Genomic DNA, 26,585 nt, shown 5'->3' on the forward strand with positions numbered 1-26,585 from the left:
TTCTTTGCTGCTTTTTTTTTTTAGCTTCTGTAAGCTGTGGATTTATTAATTAAAGTAGAAATACTGTGAGGTAATTGCAATAAAATTTTTGCTATTTGTCTTCCAAACTGCCAAGCAGAAAAATGCAACTAGATCAGGAGTGACCTATAAATTTAAGACTATAAATACAGTCTTATTTCTGCACTCAGCTAGTGAGGCACTTCTCAAAATTTCTATAAAGCAATTAGGTGACCCTAGTCTTTCTAGTAGACCCACTCCTCTATCCTTTGAATTTCATGTAAAGTGGTAGGTAGGGCTACAGCCTTGAGTAGATTTGGAGTCACTTTTTTTTTTAATGTAAGAATATTTGAAATATTTGGAATTTCCTTCGTTAATCGTACATGCCCTTTTTTTAAAAAAAAAAAATTTTACCTAAGCCTGCTCAGTGTACTTTGTATATTTTAAGAGAAAGTCATTAAAAGTTCTCCATCAAACTTATACCTAATAAGTTTGGTGTTCTTTGATGAGTCAATGATTACTGGCTTGATATTGGGATTACTTTTGAACTTGGGACCATTTATTGCCAATATAAAACTGTAGGGTTTTCCAGACTGAGGATGCCAGATTTCTTTCAATATGTGAGGTATTTTAAAGCTAGTGTTTTTAATATTCTAGGTAAAAATAACTTAAACATCTAGTGCAATCCTTTCAGAGAAAAGATAAGAGTTATGCCCTGTCCAGCTCTCAGCTGGCAAAGTTAGGACTAGAAGTCTTCTTGATGTAATTTTGTTGTTCTTATGAAACTTGAGTGGCCTCTGGTGGTCAAAATAATATCTTCTATTTTTAAAGGTGTGTTTGAAGGGAGTCTTGCTTATTAAGGTGCATAATTTTTTATTTTGAGAGTTTTATTTATACAAATATGAAGGTTTAGTTATTTTTCTCCATTCGTACATACAGACACAAATCCTTATGTCTGTATTTTCCCACCTACAGGAGATTGTTGAAAACTTTAAATTTGATTCCTGAAAAGACTCAAGTAAGTAGTATAGTAATTATTCATACATTCTTTGTGGGCAGCCAGTAGATTTCAGTATTTTATTGCTGTATCTAGTTAAGAAACCATATAGGATTTCTTTAGAATTCTTGTAGTTTATTTTTGTTTCTCATTAATTACAAAATCTTACTTTTCCTTATGTTCTCCTTTAGTTCATTAATTTATAGTCATAATTTTTGCCATCAATTGACACATTATACTTATTGAATGATTTTCAGGATCTTTAACAACAGTTTCTTGTTTTTATAATAGGTAATAAGATGTATAAAACATGCAGTGAAAATATTTCCCCTCCTATACTCCAGCCACCCCATTTTTCCCAGACGCAGGCACGGTTATGTTCTCTTGCTTATACTCCCAGAAGTGGTCTGTGCAAAAGCATATATGTATTCATATCTTGCCTTTTTACTTCCAGAGTGTCAGCAGACTCTACATGTTAGACTGCCCTTTGCTCTTTTTTACTTAGCAGTGTATCTTGGCAATCTTTCTATATTGTTATATATGGGATTATTTTTCTTTGAAATGGTTTGCATAGAATTCCTTTATATGAATGTACAGCACTGTATTTAACCTGTACCCTCCTGAGGGACATTTTAGGTTGCTTTCAGTTTTTGCCATGCACATGTACAAGTATACGTACAAGTGGAATTGCCAGGTCAAAGCATATGTGCATTTAACATTTTCAATAGATATTGTCAAATTGTTCCCAGTCTATTCCAAATTATACTTCCTCCATTAATTATGAGTGTTCCTTTCCTTACTCTCATCAAAACAGTTTGCTTTCTTCAGAGCTTTGGGTACTCTATTATAGTTTTAGTTTTCATCTTCTTTATTTTGAAGAAAGGTGGGCATCTTTTCAAAAGATTGAGCCATTGTGTTTCCTTTTTTGTAAACTGTCTTCATATCATATGTCAATTTTTCTTTTGGGTTGTTGATTTTTTCCTGTGATTTGATTTCAGTGTGTTGCTGTTACTATTTCTGTGTACTGTATCTTAAGTAGTATAAAACCTAACTCATTCTTTAGACTGAAACTCTTTTACTGAAACCTGGATTCAGTAAAGGTAGGTGAGGAGAAGCAACGTTGACTATTTCTTTTCCATGTTGACTATTTCTTTTCCTTTTAAGCTTCCATCAGTTCTTCTACCTAAAAGACTGGTTACTTTGAAATAACACTGTTAATGATGTCTGATTGTAGAGTTAGAATTCAGGTTGATGTATGCATAATGTTAAAAGCTAATTTGTAATTTAAATTAACATTTCCCTAGGCATCTTTGGTTAGTTAGTTCATTTTATTTGGTCTGATTGTATTAGAAAATATTATAGGTTTGTTTGTTACAGAGAAAATTAAGATTGATTTTACTATGATAGTGTTAAAAAAATATTGCTCTCATCTTCCAGTCTTTGTTCTTTCCTTAGCCTAAACTAACCTAAACCATTACAGTTCTGTGCTGCCAAAATGGAGTGTCTATTTCTTTTTCTTCCCCCTTAGTATTACATCAGAAAGAACCACCAAAAATCTCTTGACATACGGCTTCTCTGAAATATTTTTCATCTTCACTGATCTGTGGACTATGTATGTGGACTTGTTGCCTTATTTTCTATGTACTAAAAGGCCATAACTTGGTACCTGTTCCATTTTCACTTCTCGTTCATGATCATCCTTCTACACATCAGGATGGTTCACAGTTCTAACCTGCTCCATGATTACTTCACCCTCTCCCAGTTCTGCCCTGTTATAACTATTTGTCATCTACTCCAGGGCTTGCCAAGCTATTCCCTGTGGGCTACCTGCCTGGTTTTGTAAATAAAATGTTTTGGGAACACGGCCACACCCATACATTTATATATATTGCCTATGACTGCTGTCATTTATACTACCAGAATTGAGAAGTCGTGACAGAGACCTGTGATCTGCAGGGCCAAAAATATTTGTCTGGTCCATTAAAAAAACATTTGCCAACCCCTCAATTACTGTATCACCATTTCATGTAAATGACCTTTGAGCTGTTTCCTGTACCCTATTCTCATCTTCTGTCTTGTTTGCCTTGTTTACGTGTTCACAGGTGCTCTTTCATCTGGACTCTGTAACGCACTGCATTAGCCCTCTACCCAGAAAATGTCAGCTGTCTGTCAAAGTAGGAAGCCTCTCTCTGCATCCCAAATGGGGAAAATGCTGACAGAACTTTTAATTTCAATTTTTATGAAGGTGCCTCTGCATTAAAATAAGATTATAATATTAAAAACAAAATCAAGAGTGGTTTGTCTCAGGGTTTGTTGAGTGTGTTTTGTGGGTTTTTTTTTTCCTATTTATTTATTTATTTTGGCTGCGTTGGGTCTTTGTTGCTGCGCACAGGCTTTCTCTAGTTGTGTTGAGTGGGGCTACTCTTCGTTGTGGTGTGCGGCCTCATTGCGGTGGCTTCTCCTGTTGCGGAGCACAGGCACTAGGTGCGTGGGCTTCAGTAATTGCAGCATGTGGGCTCAGTAGTTGTGGCACGCGGGCCCTAGAGCGCAGGCTCAGTAGTTGTGGAGCTTGGGCTCTGGGGCATGCCGGCTTCAGTAGTTGTGGCTCACCAGCTCTAGAGCGCAGGCTTAGTATTTGTGGCGCATGGGCTTTGTTGCTCTGTGGTGTGTGGGATCTTCCCGGACCAGAGCTTGAACTCGTGTCCCCTGCATTGGCAGGTGGATTCTCAACCACTGCGCCACCAGGGAAGTCCTGTTGAGTGTGTTTTTACAGGATTGTTTATTTAGTATTTTTTTCAGTTAAATCTACTTCATTGGACATAAAGAGACAGTAAACTCCAAGGATGTAGAAAAGCTGAAACTACTGTTGTACACACCATCCAGCTTTGCTTATTAGCCTTTTACACTGTTCATTAAAATGAATCTTTTCTAATTTTTACTCTATGAGAATGAAAAATCTGTGGTCTTACGGATCTTCCCACAGTTGATGAGAATAAGGTCTTTGAAGCTTTTAAGTAGCCTTGGAAATAGAAGGAAGGTGGAGCTTTCTATTACTTTTTTTGTTTTTAAGAAAATTTCAAATTGTTTTGAAGAATTGCCATAATCATTGTTTTTTCCTTTTGGTCACTTACATTTTTTTTTTCCCTTAAGTATCTCTGGAAAATATCTCTATTAGAATGTAATCATTTACTTTTTCCTTTTCTTCTTTACTATTTCAGAGTAACATAAAACCCATTATTCTTTGATTTCTTTTTTTTATTCTTTAGTGGCTTACAGAAGAGATGAAATGTGGTCTGAGGGACGATATGACTATGAAAGACCTCCAAGAGAAAGAGTACCTCCTCGAAGTCACCCCAGTGTAAGTTGTTCTTACCTGTAGAATAATTCAGAACCAAGTGTCCAAGTGAATTTTGTCTACCAAAAACTAGTTGAGATGTAGATAGATCAAGCTTATCTTTTAAAAGTAAAAAGTTTGAAAATGAAAGGCAACATTTTATTTATGTAGAAAATCTGTATTTTATATTTCTTGCTTAAATTTCTAAAAGGGAGTTAATTTGTTAAGAAAATTTGAGGTTTGATAAAGCTCAGACCATCAGTTAACAAAGAAATATTTGAGCACCTGCTCCTACTATTGGCTGTCACCTGTTTTTCTGTATTCCTAAAAATGTTTGCAACTTGGATATGTGAAATTCTAAAGTAGGAGGAGGTAGGCAGTTTCTGCTTTGCTGTTCTACTGCTTGTCTCTTTGTTGCTCTGGGAATTGGTAATTTTGAACCAGTCCTTTTCTTTCCTAAAGGAGCTTGCTGTTTTGCTTATTATTGTATTCCCAGCACTGTGTTTAGTACCTGGCACATAGTAGGAGCTCACTGTTTATTGAATGTGTGTATGCTCTCTTTCTCTCCTCAAAATCCTCTATAGAGACCCAAGGGAGGGTTTGGGTAAGGTCAAGAAGCTGTCAATCTTATTAAACTTTTGCTTAGGCCCATTCTAAGCACCAGGGGGTTGGGTTCATGGTGATGGTATATGGGTATATATGGATTCATTATACACTATCAGAGGGCACAAATATTAGTTTATATGTTAGTTATTTTTTGTATATTTTGTAAGAAAATCCTACAACCCATTTAAATGGGTGATATCATCTTCATGGTTGTCATTTGGCCTAGGTTACAGCTTAGCTTGGGGTTGATCTAAAATGAATTAAGATGGAAAAAATGAAGAGGCCGCCCATATTTCAGAAGGGGCAGACTTAATTATTATAAAATGTCATTTCTTTCCAGGTTAATTAATAGTCTTGATGTTTCTAATCAAAATCTCAATTTAAAAATTTTTTCAGCTTGATAGAATTATTTTATAGTTTACCTAGAACAAACAAGTGATAGATAAACAAGGTGTAGGACTAACACAGGGATGGGAAAAGGGATGAATTTTTAAAAAATTTTTTTTTAGGTCCCTTACCCTCCCATGGATATATCCCATTAGAAATTTGGGATACTTAAAAGAATTTTCTGTGTGGTTATGCCATTAACTGAATATATAGTTGGGTTTGTTTTACCTTTTTTAAAAAAATTAATTGATTTATTTGTTTTTATTTTTGGCTGTATTGGGTCTTCATTGCTGTGTGTGGGCTTTCTCTAGTTGCGGTGAGCAGGGGCTACTCTTCGTTGAGTTGTGCGGGCTTCTCATTGTTGTGGCTTCTCGTTGCAGAGCACGGGCTCTAGGCACGCAGGCTTCAGTAGTTGTGGCACCTGGGCTCAAGTGGCTCATGGGCTCTAGAGTGCAGGCTCAGTAGTTGTGGTGCACAGGCTTAGTTGCTCTGCGACATGTGCGATCTTCCTGGGCGAGGGATCGAACCTGTGTCCCCTGCATTGGCAGGCCGATTCTTAACCACTGCTCCACCAGGGAAGCCGTACTTTGTTTTTGATTTTGGGGGTTTGCCTTTTTTTTCTTTTCTAATTAGGTTTTTTTTTTATTGTAACACTTTTACATGGCTCCAAATTATAAAATAAGGTAATTTAGGAGGGGATGACTTAACTTTAAATGGAAATTTATTGTAACTATCTATTTAACTAGTACCTACTTACTATAAGTGAGGTATATATCAACTTCCTAATCTTCAAAACAATTCTGAGTGTAGAATGGTACATTTCTAGAATGTAGCAGAGTGTTTTAGAAGCCTTAAAATGTAGACAGAGATTTATATACAGAAATATAATTTCAGAGAACAATGGGAAATACTCATGATAAAATCATGGGGAAAGTTATGACGTAAAACTTTTAAGACACCATTCTGCATTATGTGTGCATGCTGTGTTATATGATAGAACACACTGCAGTGGGAGTTGGCTTAAAGAGCTGTTAAAACTGGAAGTTGAGGGACCTGCCCAGAGGCTATTGCTTATCAAGGAAGCTGGCTTAAATATGCTGGGGGAGGAGTGAGTTTTAAGATGGGAATAATCAGTTTATCAGTGTCATAAAGACCAATAAGTAGGGCCCTCTCTGTCTCTAGTAAGGTCATTGTGTGAGAATGGATTTGAGAAAGCTCATATCTAACAGCCTTTATTTTTCTCTCAAGTAAGAGGTGGCAAGATCATCTGTTGAAAGTGGAGGAGATAGAGGGAGACTGTAGAGGAATGACTGAGGACATGGAAAGGAGACGTGACCCATGAACCCCTCGGCAGACCGAGGGCTGGCGAATAAGCCAGAAGCCCTCGGCAGACCGAGGGCTAGCGAGTAAGCCAGAACTGCAGGCAGTCCTGGATACTTTGGGCACTGATCCATGAAATGACCTCAGTATAATCAGAAGGATGGGAACACAAGGAAATGTCCTTGTGCAACTTCAGTATAATCAGAATAATGGGAACACAAGGAGATGTCCTTGTGCTGCTTGTGAGCTCAAGGATGAAGCATGGCATGTCTTCAAGAAAGCCCATTGTTGCTTGTCTAATCAATAAAAGCGTATGTTGCTACAGTGGCATTTCTGGAATGTTAAGAAAACAAGTCTTAAGATGTAAACATAGATAATGCTTAAATAAAAGCCACCACAGCAGGACAGACGGTGCTGTATTGCCTGAGCGAGCAGCAGCCCTCTACTGCTGTGCTTCTGCACAATTCATCTCGTGTGATGAGCTTACTTTCGGCCCTGTCATAAGAAAACTACATTTGGCGCCCGAACAGGGACCTGAAGGTAAGTAATCGCGTGATCGTGGGACCGAAGGGGAATTTGGTCCACTCAAGAGTAAGCGAAACCTTCGGGAGCAGTAGAGTCATGGGGAATTCTCCCTCAGTAGAATGTCATTACATTAGACTCCTGAAACAGTTATTACGGAGTTCAGGAGTGAAAGTGAAACAAGAATCTTTTGATGAATTGTTTGCGGAGATTCGTAAACATTGTTACTGGTTTCAACCTACTAGTCATAACCAGTTGAATTTAAAAGTTTGGAAACAGGTTATGTGAGCCTTAAGAAGAGCTCATCAGCATGGAGACCCTATATCTGTACGTGTTTGGTCTCTTTGTAATTTAATTTCCCTTGTCCTGGAACCATTACAATCTGAAACTGAAAGTGAAAATGGGGCGCGCCCTCAGCGTCCCAATTCTGCTCCCCATCACTCTGCTGCTCTTCGTACTCTGTCTCGTGAGTCTCCTATAGAGGACCTTCCTCTGCCTCCTCCTCCTCTTATGTCTGAGACAGGAGAGGATTTTTCAGGTTCCAGTGATGAAGGGGCTTTTTCTGATGATGATAAAGATCGGGAGCAAGTTAGCAAACAAAATGAGATGCCACCTTCTCAACAGAATGAGATTTCTGATATACTTTCTAAGTTAAAAAATTTGATGGTTAAACTGGAAGAAAATAAAAACAATGCTACCACTCCTTCATATCAGGAGCCATGTCCTACTATTCCTTCGGCTCCTCCTTTAGAATTAGCAGCTTATCCTGTTGGAACCTCTCGTCAGTTTCGCTTTCCTCTAAAACCTGAATCTAATAAACTTTTATTGGAAGAAGAGATGAATAAGGAAGAAAAGCAATATTCTGAATCATTTTTTGCTTTCCCTGTTGTTAGACAAGCTATGTCTGCTAATGATCAATTTCCGAATGGATATATGAATGTTGAGTATAACCCTCACGATTTAAAAATTTTAAAAATGCTAAAAGAAGCCATTAATGCATATGGGATGCATTCTAATTATGTTCAAGGACTTTTGTCTGGGTATGCTGCTGAAAACATATTAATTCCTCATTATTGGGAAGCGATTGCCAAAACTGTTCTTGAACCTGGACAATATATGCAGTTTAAGACTTGGTGGAGAGAAGAAGCTGAAAATATGGCAAGGACTAATGCAGCCCGTAATCCTCCAGGGCCACTTTTAGATGAATTAATAGGAGCAGGCGCATTCAGTAATCTACAAGCTCAAGCTCAATTTGACGATTTACGAATCATTCAAATACATATGTGTTGTTTGCCAGCATGGTTACGAGTGCAACCCCCTGGAAAAACAGCACAGTCTTTTACTAAGTTAATGCAAGGGCCTAGTGAGCCTTAACACTGATTTTTTGTCTAGATTGCGTGCAGCCATTCAAAGAGTGTAGCTCAAATAGACGTGCAAGATTTATTATTACAATTCTTGGCCTTTGAGAATGCAAATCCTGAATGCCAGAAGGCATTGCGGCCTTTCCGAGCTGTAAATGCTCCACTTGAAGAGTATATAAAAGCTTGCCATGATATTGGATCTCCTACTTATCATGCCAATTTACTTGCAGCTGCCATAAATGGAGGGTTGAAAGATAATCGTACTAAATGTTACAACTGTGGAAAGTATGGACATGTGATGCAAGATTGTCAAAAAGGACAAGGCCAAATATCAAAACAGGTTAAGAATGAGCAGCCACCTGGTATGTGTCGCCGGTGTGGTAAAGGACGACACTGGACTAATGAATCCCGTTCCAAAAGGGATAAGTTAGGAAACCTTTTGCCTCCACGAGATAATGTCTTGGGAAACGGGAAGCTAGGCCCAACCCGGGGCCGCAGAAACAATACGGGAAAAGCGACAGTAAACTCTCAACAGTATCCAGTAAGCAATGGCAGCTTTTATCAGACACTACAGGACAATCTCAACATCAGCTCTTAGTTACTGATCTCATGCATGCTACCAATGGCAGTGCTGCCGTTGACTTAATTGCTCCTCGAGATTGTATCCTTACGCCAGCAGGAGGAGTACATAAGTTAGCCACAGGAATCTATGACCCTATACCTGCAGGAACCGTGGGGCTATTATTAGGACGAAGTAGTTTGACTCTGCAGGGTGTAACAGTTCATACTGGAGTTATTGATGAGGATTATAATGGAGAAATTTCTATTATGATTTCTGTTACAAAACCTATAGAATTTAATAAGGGACAAAGAATTGCTCAATTGTTACTGTTACCATATGTAAAACAAGCAGCTGCCCCGGTAAAGCGTACTGGGGGGTTCGGCAGCACAGGAAAAAATGTTTTCTGGCAATCCTTTATCAACGATCAACGTCCCCAATTAACGATTACTTTTAATAATAATGTGAAATTTACGGGCCTTGTTGATACGGGAGCTGATGTGTCTATATAAAACAGTCTGAATGACCTTCATATTGGCCTTTAGAAAAGGTGGAAGCTACTTTTACAGGAATAGGAACATTGCATATGGTTTGGCGCAGTAAGGAATTATTGGAGTGTAAAGGCCCGGAAGGACAGAAAGCCGTGTTGCAACCATATTTGTCCGATATTGGAATTAATTTATGGGGAAGACATGTACTACAACAATGGGGAACCTCTATCTCCATACCAACAATTTCCCCTGAAGCAATGCAAATGATGTCACACATGGAATTTGATTATTCGCAATTAAATACTACTGAACCCCAACATATAACTAGAACGGGGAAAGATTATACTGGGCTTGAATATCCAAATTTAGTATAGGGGCCACTGCTCGAAAATTTGCATTGCCATTAAAATGGTTGAAAGATACCCCTATATGGACAGAGCAGTGGCCCTTAACTCAAGAAAAATTACAAGCATTACACCAATTAGTACAAGAACAGTTAATAGCAGGACATATTGAAGTATCCACTAGCCCTTGGAATTCACCTGTTTTTGTAATCAAGAAGAAATCAGGAAAATGGAGAATGTTGACAGATTTACGAAAAATTAACGAGATTATTCAACCTATGGGGGCATTACAACCTGGAATTCCATCTGCTGCAATGCTCCCTCGCAATTGGGAACTTATAATTATAGATTTGAAAGACTGTTTTTTTACTATACCATTACAACTTCAAGATTGTGAAAGATTTGCATTTACTGTACCAGCCTTTAATCAAGAACATCCGGCCCAGAGATTTCAATGGAAAGTTCTCCCTCAGGGGATGTTAAATAGTCCAACTATGTGCCAATTTTTTGTTAACCAACCTTTGGAGGAGTTACGTCACATGTATCCTGAAGCACGTATTCTCCATTATATGGATGACATTCTATTTGCTCATTCTCATCAGCAAACGTTACAGCAGATGTTACAACAAGCAGAGTTGAAATTTAAAGAATGGGGTTTACAAACAGCTCCTGAAAAAATTAAAAAATGTGCTCCCTGGCAATATCTTGGACAAATTGTAATCAATACCCAGATTATTCCTCAGAAAGTACAAACTAGACGAGATTCTCTTGTAACATTAAATGATTTTCAAAAATTACTAGGAGATATTAATTGGTTACGTCCTAGCCTAGGAATTCCTACTTATAAGCTACAAAATTTATTTCACACCTTGGAAGGCGATCCAGCATTGAATAGTCACCGTGAACTTTCTCCCCAGGAGGAACAAGAACGTAAATGGATAGAAAAACATATACATGATGCACAATTGGATCGGATTGAGTCTCTAGATCATTTACGACTTGTTGTATTTCATACTCCTCATTCCCCTACTGGTTTACTACAAGAAGAAGATAATCTCATAGAGTGGATTTTTTTTTTTTTTTTTTTTTTTTTTTTTTCGTTTTTGCGGTGTATAGTCACCGTGAACTTTCTCCACAGGCGGAACAAGAACTTAAATGGACAGAAAAACATATACATGATGCACAATTGGATCGGATTGAGTCTCTGGATCATTTACTTATTGTATTTCATACTCCTCATTCCCCTACTGGATTATTACAACAACAAGATAATCTCATAGAGTGGATATTTTTAGCTCATAAAGCTCAAAAGAAATTACAATCTTATGTACAAAAAGTAGCTGATATTATTATTAAAGGTAGGTTACGATTAAGGCAATTATGTGGTCAGGACCCACATGAACTTATAGTCCCTTTTTCAAACAAAGAAATACAAACTCTTTTTCAACTGGAGGATAACTGGCAAATTGCCTGTGCTCATTATATAGGCAAAATACATAATCATTATCCTTCTGATAAACGTTTACAATTTTTGAAGAAGACTAATTGGATTTTGACAAAAATAGTTCAATCAGATCCTGTTATAGGACCAACCTTTTTTACTGATGCCAATAAAACGGTAAGAGCAGGATATGCTAACAGTCATGATCAAAAGGTGTTACAATCTCCATATGTTTCAGTTCAAAAAGCAGATTTGCTGTAATACTATTGTTACAAGATTATCCAATTGCTCTTAATATAATTATAGACTCCCAGTATGTGGAATTTACAGTTAAAATTATTGAGACCACTTTTATCCCAATTAATGGATCAGAACTACACTCTTTATTTCTGCAAATACAACATATAATTAGGCTACGTACTGCATCACTTTATATTACTCATATTCGTGCTCATATTCATTTACCCGGCCCATTGGTAGATGGAAATGATTTTATTGATACTTTAGTGGGTACCGTACAATTAGCTACAGCAGAACATCACAGATATCATACTAGTGCCAGAGGATTGAAAAATAAATTTAATCTTACACGGAAACAAGCAAAAACTATTCTCCGTACATGCCCGCAGTGTGCTGCCATTAATCAGCCTTGTTTGAATATTGGAGTTAACCCTAAAGGCTTATCTGCTAATGCTATCTGGCAAATGGATGTAACCCAATATCCTGGTTTTGGAAAGTTAAAATATATCCACCATTTCTGAAAAAGCTGATGCTGTAATAACTCATTTAATAGAAGCCTTTGCTGTTATGGGGATTCCCAGTAGCATAAAAACCGATAATGCTTCTGCATATCTTTCTCAAAAATGTCAGACCTTTTTTTCAACACATAATATACAGCACGTTACAGGCATCCCAGGAAACAGTAAAGGACAGGCGGTTATTGAACGACAAAACCGCACATTGAAAGAAATGCTTATAAAATAAAAAGGGGGAGATGAGGTACAAAGTCCTAGGAAAAGAATACATATTGCTTTATTTACTCTTAATTTTTTGAATCACGGAGAAGATGATTTTAGTGCAGCTGACAGACATTGGACAAAAATAAGTACATGAGAACTTAGGCAACCTGTTTTTATATTAAATGAAAATACTAATACTTGGGAACCTGCCGAGGTTCTTCGTTGGGGCCGGGGGTATGCTTTTGTTTCTGCAGGAGCTGAATCCTATTGGGTGCCGGCCAAGAAGATAAAGCTTCGGGATGGCAACTAAGCGTAGCTTTGATGTGACCGGAATGACGGGAATGATGCAGGAATTTGCGGAGATAGATTTACGCAAGAGAGCATTCCATGTGACATTGGATCGAACAAGGGAATTTGCGGAGATAGATTTAAGCAAGAGAGTATTCCGTGTGCCATTGGATCGAACAAAGAAGGCGCCTCCATTAACCTGGGGGCAAGTGAAAAAGTTTGCAGGCACTGCCGAAAATCTTGTCATTTCACAGGGTAGACCCCTCACTAGCACCAATCTTTTTGTGGCCATGATGGCAGTGTTGTCTGCACAGGTAATAAGCATATCAGCCAATGAGATAAATTGTACTAACCATACTTATTGGACTTATATTCCTACCCCTCCTCTTAATCTGGGGGTTACCTGGTGGGATGCCCCAGTTCTTGTATATGTAAATGAGTCTGGATGGTTGCCTGGTCCTTTTGATGATAGAGGCCCTTTGAAGCCAGAAGAAGAAGGAAGGATAATAGAGAATTACACTGTGGGTGTTAGTGGACCTCCTATTTGTATGGGAAAGGGAGATCATTGCCTTACAATGAATTATCAGGCATGGTTAAGTGTTGTTAAAAATGAAAGCAGATATCATGGGTTACATCTTTTGAGTGCTTATAGTTTTGAAAATTCTAATTCTACTCTTCATGAGAATGTTTCCGCACCCTACTTGCCTCTATGTCATGTGCCTCTTGTAGATCGATTATCAGATTGGGTCCATTGGACTTGATGCCGAGGAGAAATGGCTCGGGTTCTTGTTAATACTTCTTGGGGAAGAGTCATTGATTGGAGTCCTTTTGGCTCCGCCTGAGGAAAAAGGGATCTGAAGAATTTACACTGGCATAGAGAGAATAACACCATTTATAGCAATACTACTAATGATACCATAGTGTGGCATGCTGGAGGGTTTTCTCCTCCTGGTCCTCATTTAAATGGATATCCTATCCAAAAAGATTTGTGGAAGCTTATGGCAGCTTTGGAAAAGATTAATGCTTGGGTGGGACATATGGCTAACCAATCTGGAAATTATAGTTTGATTTTTCATAAAAATGTTACTCGGTATATTCGTAGTTGTGTGAAATTGCCTTATATATTGTTGAAGGGACAAGCTGAATGGAATGAGACTCAAGGTATTATAATGTGTAAAAATTGCTCTCTGTATACCTGCATTAACTCTAGTATATCTTTTAACATATCTACTGAAAGTTTGTATATTTTACGAGCTCGGACAGGTCTTTGGCTTCCTGTTAATCTTGGAAGGGAATGGCAGGAATCTCTTCCTATGGCTGTTTTGCAATATTTAGCTGATGCATTAAAAAGAAGTAAAAGATTTGTAGGAATGTTGATTGCAGCTGTCATGGGTATTATAGCCATAACAGCTACTGCTGCAGTAGCTGGAGTTGCTTTAGAACAGTCTATTCAGACCGTTGATTATATAACTGATTGGCATAAAAATTCTGAAATGCTTTGGTCCTCTCAACGACAAATTGATTCGGAAATACATTCGGAAATAGCAGATTTACAACAAGCTGTGGTTATGTTGGGGGACCAACTTGTAAATTTACAAAGACAAATGAAGCTACGTTGTGACTGGAATCAAAGTGCCTTTTGTGTCACTTCGGTTCCATATAATCAGTCTGCATTCCCCTGGGTAAAAATAAGAAAACATCTTATTACATCACAAAAATTTGACAGAAGAAATTGTGAATTTACAGGGGGAAATTCAACAAACTTTTCAAAAGAAATTACAACGACTTAATTTGCAAGAAGTATGGACTGGGGTTATTCAAGGACTTAATAATCTAAATCCTATGTCTAAATTACATGCTTTATTTGGTTCTACTGCAGGATTGCTAATGCTCATCATAATAATAATTATATGTTTAATTGTAGTCCAACGACGATTGAAAGCCACCCGCCATGCAACATCGCAACAAGCTGCCGTGTTCTCCTTGATGCTGCACAAGCTGCAAAACAAAAGGGGGAAATGTAGAGGAATGACTGAGGACATGGAAAGGAGACGTGACCCATGAACCCCTCGGCAGACCGAGGGCTGGCGAATAAGCCAGAAGCCCTCGGCAGACCGAGGGCTAGCGAGTAAGCCAGAACTGCAGGCAGTCCTGGATACTTTGGGCACTGATCCATGAAATGACCTCAGTATAATCAGAAGGATGGGAACACAAGGAAATGTCCTTGTGCAACTTCAGTATAATCAGAATAATGGGAACACAAGGAGATGTCCTTGTGCTGCTTGTGAGCTCAAGGATGAAGCATGGCATGTCTTCAAGAAAGCCCATTGTTGCTTGTCTAATCAATAAAAGCGTATGTTGCTACAGTGGCATTTCTGGAATGTTAAGAAAACAAGTCTTAAGATGTAAACATAGATAATGCTTAAATAAAAGCCACCACAGCAGGACAGACGGTGCTGTATTGCCTGAGCGAGCAACAGCCCTCTACTGCTGTGCTTCTGCACAGTTCATCTCGTGTGATGAGCTTACTTTCGGCCCTGTCATAAGAAAACTACAACAGGAGACGAGGCCATTGAAGTTTGGTGTAGCCATTGTAGGTATCTCCTGACTAGAGATGTTTAAAAAGACTGTTGCTGAGGTGCTGTAAGCTTATGTACCTTAAATTTTATAGGGGCACCAATCTGCAGGATTGTGTACTTTATTATCTAAGTAGCCCAGGTTGGGAGTAGAGAAAGCAAGTTGTATTGATTTAAGATTCCAAAATGAATGGTGGATCCAGGGAGATAAGGATATTGAAGAATTATTGAGGCGATATGTGGAATGGGCTGATTAGGAAAGGGAATAAGGCTATGAGAGGGACAGTGGATTGAAAGAAGTAAGGGGCTGAGGGACAGGAAAGTCTTAATGAGGTTGAAGACCAGGGTATGGTGGAAAGATAAGCAATCAGTATTTTGGAATGTAGAGTTTCTAAGATGGAACAGTTCTGGGTGACTGAAGTTCAGTACATGGTGGTGGGAATGAGGGTGGGTGAAGGTTATTGGAGTTGAGGTCAACAAAACTTTGAGGTTAGATTTTGGATCAGTAATCTAGATTAGGGGCTCTCAGTCCTCACTGTACATTACCTAGAGGGCTCTTAAATACCAATGAATGGTAATTAAGTCATAGGTAATTATGTCAGATAATTAAGTCATAATTTCTGTGGATAAGATCTGGACAGTAGTGTTTAAAAGTTCATCAGGTGATTCCTGTATGCAGAGTTAAGAAAGTCAGATTGTAGCTGAACACTGAAGTTGCTGATGATGACAGTTGAGGTAAAGATGACAGGTGAGGGAAGTCCTCAATGAATGAGGATATTGTAGTAAAATTTAAACAAACCCAGACATTTTCATTTTATACCTTTTGTGTGTGTGTAAGTGAAACAGAGGCATTTTTCCTTTGTAAACTATAATTTCATCAGTGGTAAGCAGATAGGGAGGTATGTTTTTACCACAAGTGCCCTTAAAATCAGACTAGATGTACTCAACTGTAAGTGCCTCAAGGTAAATCTCACTTCCTTAAGTTCTCTGGCTGCTAGGTTTCTCCTAGATGGGGAGGAGCCTAGACTGCTTTTCTCCTTCTGGAGCATGGAATGTGCCCAGAACTTGTCCAAGTTCATTCCTCTGGTCTCTCTTCTTTTAATTCCATTAGATTGGTCTCTCCAACCACCCCCCCCACCCCGCTCAGTCAACTTCTGTTACTTTATAAATCCTTCTGTATTCCCACATCCCCCCTCCACAAGACTCAAGACACTACATTTTTTCTGGTGAACTTGGTCTTATTATGGTTAGTAAGTTAAAGCCTTCCTTTCCTCTCGATATGTTGTACCCCTTTGATGGCTCTTGGAAAATTATCCCTTTGCTTTTTATGTTACACCTACATTTTAGTTAAAAAAGCGTAGGTTCTTAACCTTTTCTGTGCCATGATCCTTTTAGCAGTGTTGTGAAACCTATGGACCTCTTCCTAGAATAGCATTTTTTCTTTTTCTTTTTTTTCCGGTACGCAGGCCTCTCACTGTTGTGGCCTCTCCCGTTGCGGAGCACAGGCTCCGGATGCGCAGGCTCAGCGGCCATGGCTCACGGGCCATGGTTCACGGGCCCAGCCGCTCCACGGCATGTGAGATCCTCCCGGACCGGGGCACGATCCTGTGTCCCCTGCATCGGCAGGCGGACTCTCAACCACTGCGCCACCAGGGAAGCCCTAGAATAGCATTTTTAAAACTATAAAATAAAATACACAGAATTAAAGGAGACCACTTATATTTGAATATAATTATAAAACTATTAGAAACCAAATCTGTGATATAGTAATATATACTTCTTTTAGTAGGTCATTAGCTATCAAGCAAGAACTAGTGGTGGGGATTTCATTGCTGTGTTTTCAAAGGAGTGATGAGTGTAAATGATACTTTGAGGTATCTGCAACAGCTATAACATGAACATAAAAATATCTGTGATTTCTGTTAGTGGTGAAGCCACAGATACTGCTTTTGCTGTTGTGTTGTTTGTCACCTACTTTTAGGTGAAAAAGTAATTTTTTATTCACATCTGATTTCATGGACCGGCAGAATTCTTGGGTTAAAGTGTTTAAGTGACACTGGAACTAGAAATGTAAATCACTAAAGTTGTAATTCTGACTTTGGATCTAATAAAAACATAATTAAAAGTTTTAAAATACTTGCTTACAAAGCAGAGGTCATCTAATGTTATTTTAAAAAGTATGTTGGTGTATGATATTGATATGTACAAGAATGTTCCCAAGCAGCATTATTCATAAGAACTCCAAACTGGCAACAATCCAAGTGTCCAACAGCATGGATAAATTAATTGTGCAGTTATCCAGCAATGAGAAAGAATGGACTGCTGCCATATGCAACAGCAATACTGGAAGAAAGAAGAGTGTGTCCTGTATGATGCCTTTTATACAGAGTTTCAAAACAGGCAGAACTAGCCAGGAAAGAGGTTACTTTTGGGAGACAGAGGTCTCCCAAAGTAACTGGGAAAGAGCACAGGAAGGCTTTTGCCATGCTGGGAGTGTTCAGTTTCTTGATCTGGGTGGTAGTTACACAGTGTGATTACCTCGTGAAAATTTATCCAGAAATACATTTACGGTTTGTATACTTTTTTATGTGGCTGCCATACCTAAATAAAACTTTACCTAAAATTTTGAAAGGACAGAATATATATTTTTTCTAAATGTAAAACTTTAGCCAGTCCTTCATAAAGTGAGAACCCACTCTCATTAGTGTCTGGGATAGACAAAGTTAATGTTCTATTTTATTTTGTATGTTTGTGTTCTGTTCTCTAACAACAAACAATTTTACTGCATTTCTCTTTTTTTTTTCTTACTGTTCCCTTTGTCCCATTCATTCCCAGTTCTGATACATCAGAAATGTGTTTGAGAAACTATTGCTATGACATAAAGTATGACATCAAATAGGGACTCTACAAGGTACCTACTACACTAGTATGACCTCAGTTATAAAGCAACTATTTTGTGAGCTTCTAGCTTTGATAAACCTGGGAGGCAATTGGGCACATGTATTTTGGTGCTGATGTTAAATTACACTTAATTTGAGTATTGGAAAGCTTATCCTCAATGTACAACTTGACAAATATATCAATTATTATTTTAGCACTTTAGAGCATATAAAAGTTACTTCTGTGTCAATAATAAGTTACTTTTAAAGTGCTTCACATAAATTTTTATTTAGTCTTAAACTTGGGTAGATAAATAGGAGACTTAAGCCCAAAGAAGTATACTACGCAATTCCTTTGTTGGGAGGACATTGATTATCACCCAACATCTACATTTAACTTCTAGATGTCTGTAAGGCCTTTACTTTTAATTATTTTATTTTATTTTTAAAAATACTTATTTACTTATTTGGCTGTGCCAGGGTAAATAAAGTTGCAGCATGCAGGATCTTTAGTTGTGGCATCTTTAGTTGCGGCATGCGGGATCTTTAATTGTGGCACACAGGATTTAGTTCCCTGACGAGGGATTGAACCCGGGCCCCCTGCGTTGGGAGTGTGGAGTCTTAACCACTGGACCACCAGGGAAGTCCCTGTAAGGTCTTTATTTTTAAAGATGTTATGTTATGTTATGTTAACATTTAACTGAACTTGTTTTATCATGTCTTTATCCATCTGTCCTTTATGCATACACTTAATCCGTCAAATTTTGGGGATGCATTTCAAAGTAAACTGTGGACAACAGTACACTTTACATTACCTGCCTAAACATGCAATGGGTTTTTTTTACAGTTTACTTGAAATGTGAAAATTACATATGTGAAATACAAAATCTTAAGTGTTCATTTGCTGAATTTTGATTTAATAATGTTTGTTTGTGTAGAGCTGCCCTAGGAGGTGTTTAATTTTTTTGGCTGGCAGAATTGCGTGAACTTAACTTTATTTTTTTTGTCACTATTTCCAGAGAGATATGATCAATTCCTAGCTACATTCTGTAATATGTCCTAATTTTCTTTTTTTAAAAAAAATTATCTTATTTCATTTATTTTTGGCTGCATTGGGTCTTCGTTGCTATGCGTGGGCTTTCTCTAGTGGCTAGTGGGGGCTACTCTTCGTTGTGGTGCACAGCCTTCTCATTGTGGTGGCTTCTCTTGTGGAGCACGGGCTCTAGGCACGCGGGCTTCAGTAGTTGTGGCATGTGGGCTCAGTAGTTGTGGCTCGCGGGCTCCAGAGTGCAGGCTCAGTAGTTGTGGCGCACGGGCTTAGTTGCTCCGCGACATGTGGTATCTTCCCAGACCAGGGCTTGAACCCGTGCCCCCTGCATTGGCAGGCTGATTCTTAACCACTGCACCACCAGGGAAGTCCTGTCTTAATTTTCTGGGGCAGTTCCAGTTTCAGATATTTGATCCATTATTCCCGAAAGCCATTGAAATGACCCAGAAAAATAAATATTTCATTGAAAATTCAGTGAGTGAATTAAACCAATAAGTGCTACAATACAGAGACATGTCATAAAACATGAAGGATCAGAGTGAGGAAACCTCAGGCTTTTGAAAGCAGAAGTCCACTAGCCTGGTGGGTAATCAAATTTTTTAGTTAGGTGTGGTACTTTTCTAGTAAAAAGCATGTGATGCCAACAGGAGCGTAAAATTGTGATAGCAAAGTGGAATGTATATTATGTATGTGCTTGCTGTGTGCCAAGTACTGTTCCAGGTGCTGGGAATAGAGCAGTGAATAAGACCAAAGTTTCTGTGCCCATGAAACTTGCATTCATACTAAGTTGATTGTGTCAGGAAATAATGGCATTGAATGGTTACATGTACCATTGTACTTAGTTACTTTGTTGGTAGGTTAATGTTTTAGTTGTTTTTGACTTTTTATAAGGGTGAAAGTTAAGTATATGAAAGTAAACAAAATGATGTAATAAACTCCCAAGGACAAATCATTCAAATGGTAATTATCAACTCATGGTCAATGTTGTTTTGTCTATGCCTTCACCACTTTCCTCCCTCCTAGATTATTTTGAAGTAAATCCAGAAAGTCTTATTTCAAATGAAAATATTTCAGTATGTGTTCCTAAAAGATAAAGATGCTTAAGGGGATGCTTATATATTAAAATTTTTATTTTAAATAAAATGTTTTTGTGTTAAAATGGGTGCAAAGTATATTTTAAGGACAATAGAAAATAAATGTTTTTAAAGAAATGTAATCCTCATAATCTGTACCCAGTTAGTAATGAGACTAAACATTAGTATGGGGAATTTTATGTAATTTATATATTGAATCAAAGAAAACATCAAACTTGGTGCTTTTACTTAACTAAAATGAAAGTGTTTCTCATAACAGGTAGTTATATTAAATTGGAATTTATAGAAAATGAAGAAATAATTGGTTGTTTTGCAACAAGACACAATCACCATTTCAGATTTCAAAATTGCAAAACTAATTTGATATGTATCTTAATCTGATCAGATTTCTATTAGCACAAGCAAACTGTGAATAGTACATATTTCAGAAATGCAGACAGCCTTGTGGTAGGAATTGTCTTGTCTCTAAGGTAATGACAATTACAAAAGTGTAAAAAACATAGAACTATAACTTTTCAAAAAAGTGGTTAAGTTTATATACATGTTTTTGCTTTCTACGTCCTGCCGGAGTGGATAAATGATTAAGTAAAATGGGTTTTCAAATTTATCGTTTTCTTTAATGAACTACATATACTTTTTATTTTTGGTCTGACTGATCATACCATTAATACTAACTTTGGAGAAGCAAATCCGATGGATCTATCTGCATTTTAAATAATAGAAATGTTTCTATTCCATTGAGTTTATTTTTTAATTAATTGAAAATGATCCTGTTGTCCTTAAAAACCCTCTATAACATATTCTTCATAAGTCATAATTTTTATTTCTGGTTTATGTATTATGGTGTCATTGTTTTCCAAAACATTTCTAAAAAGGAGGTTCCAAACATCAGTATCTGAAGCCTTGTGTACTTCCATTAGCATTTAGGAAGGACAATTACATATTTATAGCTTAATGTAAGATTTGTACAAGAATTTCAAACAGTGGTGGTTCCATTCAGATCTGGCTTTGTAAGTAATATAAAATACTGTTTGAACTTTCTTAATAATATAAGCTTTTGAAAGAGAAATTCTGAAATCTTTGCCTCTCATCATGGATTTTATCGGAAAGAAAAAAATTCTTGAATGGTATATCTGGATAAGCTATGAACTCTCTGAAAATACAGTCTTGCTTTGTCACAGACTCCTATAGTCATCTTCGTTTCCTTAAATCTTTTCATAGAATGAGGGAGTTTTCTTTAAGATTAGATGCCTACAGAGCAGAGATGGTATAATGTTACTTACATTTGAAGACTTTCTCAAAACATAAAGGAAATGCCAGTTTCATCTTCATTGCTAGATGTAAGAACTGTCATTAGGAGATTTTTTCTTTTGCTGATTAACAAGTTTGGAATGATTATTTTCATTTGTATTATTTTGTAGAAACAATTTGTTAAATATATAACTAAGTGTGACTTGAGTTTTACTTCTTTGAAAGTTTTACCATATACATTTTAAAATCCTGAAATAACTTTGTAGTAATTTGGGGGAGTTGAACAGAGAAACAGGCTGCTTGGTAAAATAATAAGCTGTCTAATTAATAGAAGCATTTAGGCGTATATGCTCACCCCACCATCCCTTCACCAAAGCATGTACAAATGAGGGTATTGTGGAGTGGAATTTTATGGTTTCTTGAAACTGGAGCAATCAGTGATTCTAATTTTATGTATAATAAATTTTGAAATAGAAAATGCTATAAATTGTAATGTTAATTTTGGCTTAATGCCAATTTTTTAAAAAAGAAACTCAGTATTTGTTTAGATTTAATTGAAATCTCTGTGAAAGATAGTGTTTAGAAGAGTCAATAAATTCATTTGTGTACTATATTTTATGTAATCATACAGAATATATATTACAATTTAATGTCTAACATACTAAAGAAGGAAACCAAGTTGTATCCCCATGGAAAAAAATTAGGTCATTTTAACTGTCAAATAGATATGAAGTATTGATTTTATTTTTTCCTTATTGATTTTATTTTTTCCTAGCACATTGACAAATTTCCTACCCATTGGGAAATTTGAATTGGATGTAATTATTTATATCTGAATAGTTGTAGTTATTAATGCTAACAAGTAATGTAAGGAAATAGACACTTTGAGGAATTTAGTGTTTCACTTAGACTTGCAAAAACAGTAATCAAAATAGCAAACATTTTTTGAGCACTTAGTGTGTCCTGCTGTGCTAAATGTTTTACAATTTGGTTTTTATTTAATCCTCACAACTCCATGAGGTAGGTACTAATATTAATCTCATTTTGCAGATAATGAAACTGAGACTTAAGGTGGTAAAATAACCAGCCCCGAACGTTGGGCATTATATTTTGGTTTTTCATTTTGTCAAATTAGTTAACTGATATTGATCATATCGTATACTTACATAGCTTGCCAGTTTCTTTCACATATACCTCATCTGATATTGATAAACATAGCAAGATTGCTTAAGACCAGATTGTTTACAGATACATGTTCTGTAGCTCTCCAGTTCTTGTTGATAATCATTTTTGTTTAGTTATTTTACAGCAGCTTCTTGTCTAAGACAGGTGTTCTCCCTCTGTCCAGTTTACCAACTCCCACTAAGAATCCATTCAGCTGCTAAAACTTTAAAACATTAATGTATTACTTTGAAAAATAGTTCAAATTTTATAACGAGTTTTATTTTGCTTCAAAACTCGTGATGTCAAAGTCTCTCCTCTCTCTAGTGCTGCTGGAGAAATGGCAAAATGTTTTCTCTAGATCTTTCTAGCTCAGTATTACCTCCCTGTTTGCTGTTGGTTATGTGTAAAAATCGTATATTTCTTCTGGACAGTACTTCAAACACAGTAGACCAAAGATGTGTGCTATCTTACATGGTTTTACTTATAAAATTCCTAGACAGTTAGGGATTAGAGCTACTGTAATATTCTCACTTTTGTAGTTTATTTTTTATTAAAACAATAATATTGTACTTTTTCTTTTACTTATGATTGGTTTTTTGCATTGCTGCATGTTACTTTAAACACCTGGCTTTCTTCATTGAACAGTTTTATTTCCTTTAATTCATGTGAAGACCTTACTATTAGTTATATTCATGTTATTTCATTAATGCATTTTTGTTTGTTTATACATTTACTCTATTTGATTAAGGATAAGAACTCCTGTGCGTTTTTAAAAACCTTTCCAAAACCAAATAGAGAAGTTAGTGATTTTTATATATTTCTTTTTGTCTGTTTTAGGATGGCTACCGTAGAGTAGTTAATATTGTGCCAAAGAAACCACCACTGCTAGACAGACCTGGTGAAGGAAGCTACAGTAGATATTACAGTCATGTTGATTACCGAGAATATGACGAGGGCCGCAGTTTTTCTCATGATCGAAGAAGTGGTCCACCTCACAGAGGAGTATGTAAATTTCCCCCATGTACTAATCGTTATTTTTTATAAGTTTAAAAAATCATGTAATTTTTGGAATTTATGGGACTGGCCATGAAGGCAGTTGAATAAACACTTCCTGCTTGATGCTCTGTTGACTTGCCTGCTGGAGCTGTCAAATGGGAACTGGTAGTCAAGAATCTTGGGGTGCTGGACAAAGTGGGTAAGCCCTCTGGATAGCTCTATCTAAATTACATTAATTCCAACTAGCCTGCTTTTCTATCCCCTAAATTGGCAAGGATTTGCAGAACCAGATAAAGGTAATCTTATCTGTTGCTTTTGTATTCAATAAGTGATAACCAGGTAGTTATCTTTTACTAGATGTGCCCACTTACAGTTACTTTATTTTTATCATGATGAAATGCTGTGGGTAAGGTTGGGTTAAGGTTGTTGAGACTCAGTCTCATTTTTGTTATTATTAAAGTCTACTTCCTAACTCAGAAAATCCTCAAAACATTACCTTTCCTATAATAAGCACTTTTTAAGTGTTAGCCATTATGGCTATTATTATTATGTTTTTTCTCTTGATCATCTTTAGTAATCTAGAAGTATATATTTAATGTTGCAATAATCTGTTATTGAACTTGATTAAACTATTCCTTGATGCACTTCCTTTGACCCAGCTTGCATGTTTATAACATTCCTTTGCTAAACCATTTTCCTACATTTTCTCCTTCCCTTCTATATAGTGTTGTAATTAACAGTACGTATTCAGACATTGCTTATGATAAATTTGACCTCACAGTAGCCATTGGAATTAGTTTCCTTACTTTACACCTGAGGAAATGGAGCTAAGGTGATTTACCCAAGATGAGTATGTATGGGAGTTTAGTCCTATTACTACCACATCATTGTGACCCTTGACAATTCTAAAGTGGCAGTGAGACTATTCAATATTTTCTTGTGTTTGTTTTTAAGTTTGGGGTGTTATAGCTTCCTTACTTCTCAATAGAATTGATTTTTATTTTGTTCAATTTTAAATGTCATGCTGTTCCTTTAGGAAGAAGGGTTTGGTATTGAAAAGTAAATACTATATTGTTATCTCTGTTTTAGAAATACTGGATTTTGCCATCAGAGCCATTCTTCCAGGTATTCTCAAGGAGAAACAGTTTGGCCTTTGCATGAACAGTTTTTATCCCTCTTAGGAAAACCCTGTGGCCATTTAGTGTAGACAGGGAATTTTGGATTCATTGGACCAATTTGAAGCCGTATTTTTTTCTAAAACCTTGCAGCATAATAGTGCCTCGATAATATTTTTTACTATTGTTACAAATTGTGTTTATTCACACTTGACACACTTTCTCTTTAAATTTTCTTCAAACAAACAAGCAGGCCCACTTGAGATCCTTAGGATTCTCATGACGCTAATTCTTACCTAGAATTCAGTTAGTATAAAGCAAACTGCTTACTTGATCCAATATTCTATTATAGCTATTGAGTTTTTTCTTTTGTTTTTTAATAGTTTAATGTTGGGAAGGAAAATGATGAATAAATTTTACTTCTGTAAGAAAAGAGTACGTGATGCTAAAGAGGAGGATGAAGATGGTATTTATTTTAGGTGAATCAGTGTTTCTGATTGTAGGTAATGCACATGTTACAGTTGTCCCTCGATATCAGGGGATTGGTTCCAGGACCCACCAGGATACCAAAACCTGAGGTTGCTCAAGTCCCTTATATAAAATGGCATAGTATTTGCATATAACCGATGCATATCTTCTGTATACTTTAAATCGTGTCTAGATTATTTATAATACCTAATACAACATAGTGCTATGTAAATAGTGGCTGGCATGCAGCAAATTTAAGTTTTGCTTTTTGGAACTTTCTAGAATTCCCCCTTCCCCAGTATTTTTGAGCCGATGCAGAACCTGTGGGTATGGACAGCTGATTGTACATTGTTCTTTGTATAATTTTAAAGTAATTGAGTATGGATTACCATGTGGTTCTTTTATATGTACCTTTTCCAAATTTGTTTTAGAGGACAAATTGTGCTTTCTTTGATTAATTTTAAACTTAGTGCCACATCTTGTTCTAATATAGCTTATCAGTAAGTATTGATTTCTTATTATATTGTTTCCAGTTGTGGTTTTTAATGGGAGGTAGGTTGAGAAAAGGAAACTTGAACAAGAAGAGTGGAAAAGTGACAAGTTCTTCATTGGGCTTGAATATGAAAATTGCTGAGCAAACTTGACAGACGAAGAATAAAATGAAAGGTTGAGAAGTGTGTGCTTGGCTAAATTTAAATTGAACCTTTGTTCTCGAACAGACTTTCTATGTTGTGAATGTTGGCATGTGCTTCTGGTAAGAAGGCTGTTTGGGCCTACCAAAGAAATACTTTAAGTATTTTACTAGAGATAAATAGTACCACAGGTTCTCAGACTACCAAATTAGTTGTTGAAATGGATGACTTGCGGTATCCTTTTTACTTTTTTATGCCTTTGAAACTTAGAGAAATTTAGAAAGGTGTCTTTGCCCTCATATTATTTTGGTCTTAGAGACTAGTTTCCAGTAGTTCTGTTAGATACATATATACCCTACCTGACCAAAGTAATGTAAATGAATATCTAAGTAACGTTTTTCTGTTATAGGATGAATCTGGCTATCGGTGGACAAGAGATGATCATTCTGCAAGCCGACAGCCTGAATACAGGTAAAAAGATAAAAATAACATAATTACTTTGATATTTGCCTCACTGAGATGTCTGCTATTGAAATCTAACCTCAAGGCACATCAATGAAATATTTAATAGGACTTAAAACTTTGAAAGCAACTAGCATTATATTCTTTTTGTGACTGTGTAATATATTAATGGCACTAATAGCTAGTGTTCTGTATCTCTTGGCATTTTGTAATTGACAGTAAAAATATATACTTAAAAATATTTAAACTCTTGTTATATTCTTCTCTAATTATTTAATTATTCTTAGTGAGTCA

The 26,585-nt window shown here is 36.7% G+C and overlaps 1 protein-coding gene across 6 annotated transcripts in view; it reads left to right on the forward strand.

Annotated features, from left to right (window-relative positions):
• Positions 1-26,585, forward strand: part of PPHLN1 (periphilin 1) — a 150,281-nt gene that overhangs the window by 10,002 nt on the left and 113,694 nt on the right. For 3 of the 6 annotated variants that reach the window (XM_007454871.1, XM_007454868.1, XM_007454869.1), the window contains exons 2-3: positions 4,261-4,352; positions 26,239-26,300. In XM_007454871.1, coding sequence (XP_007454933.1) covers positions 4,281-4,352; positions 26,239-26,300 — 134 coding nt within the window. In that variant the 5' untranslated portion in view covers positions 4,261-4,280. Of the gene's footprint in view, positions 1-972; positions 1,016-4,260; positions 4,353-23,455; positions 23,621-26,238; positions 26,301-26,585 lie in introns of those variants that run through there. The other 3 variants (XM_007454870.1, XM_007454866.1, XM_007454867.1) reach the window with 3 other exon arrangements.

Source organism: Lipotes vexillifer, unplaced genomic scaffold, assembly GCF_000442215.2.
Source record: "Lipotes vexillifer unplaced genomic scaffold, Lipotes_vexillifer_v1.1 scaffold707, whole genome shotgun sequence".
Lineage (NCBI taxonomy): Eukaryota > Metazoa > Chordata > Mammalia > Artiodactyla > Lipotidae > Lipotes > Lipotes vexillifer.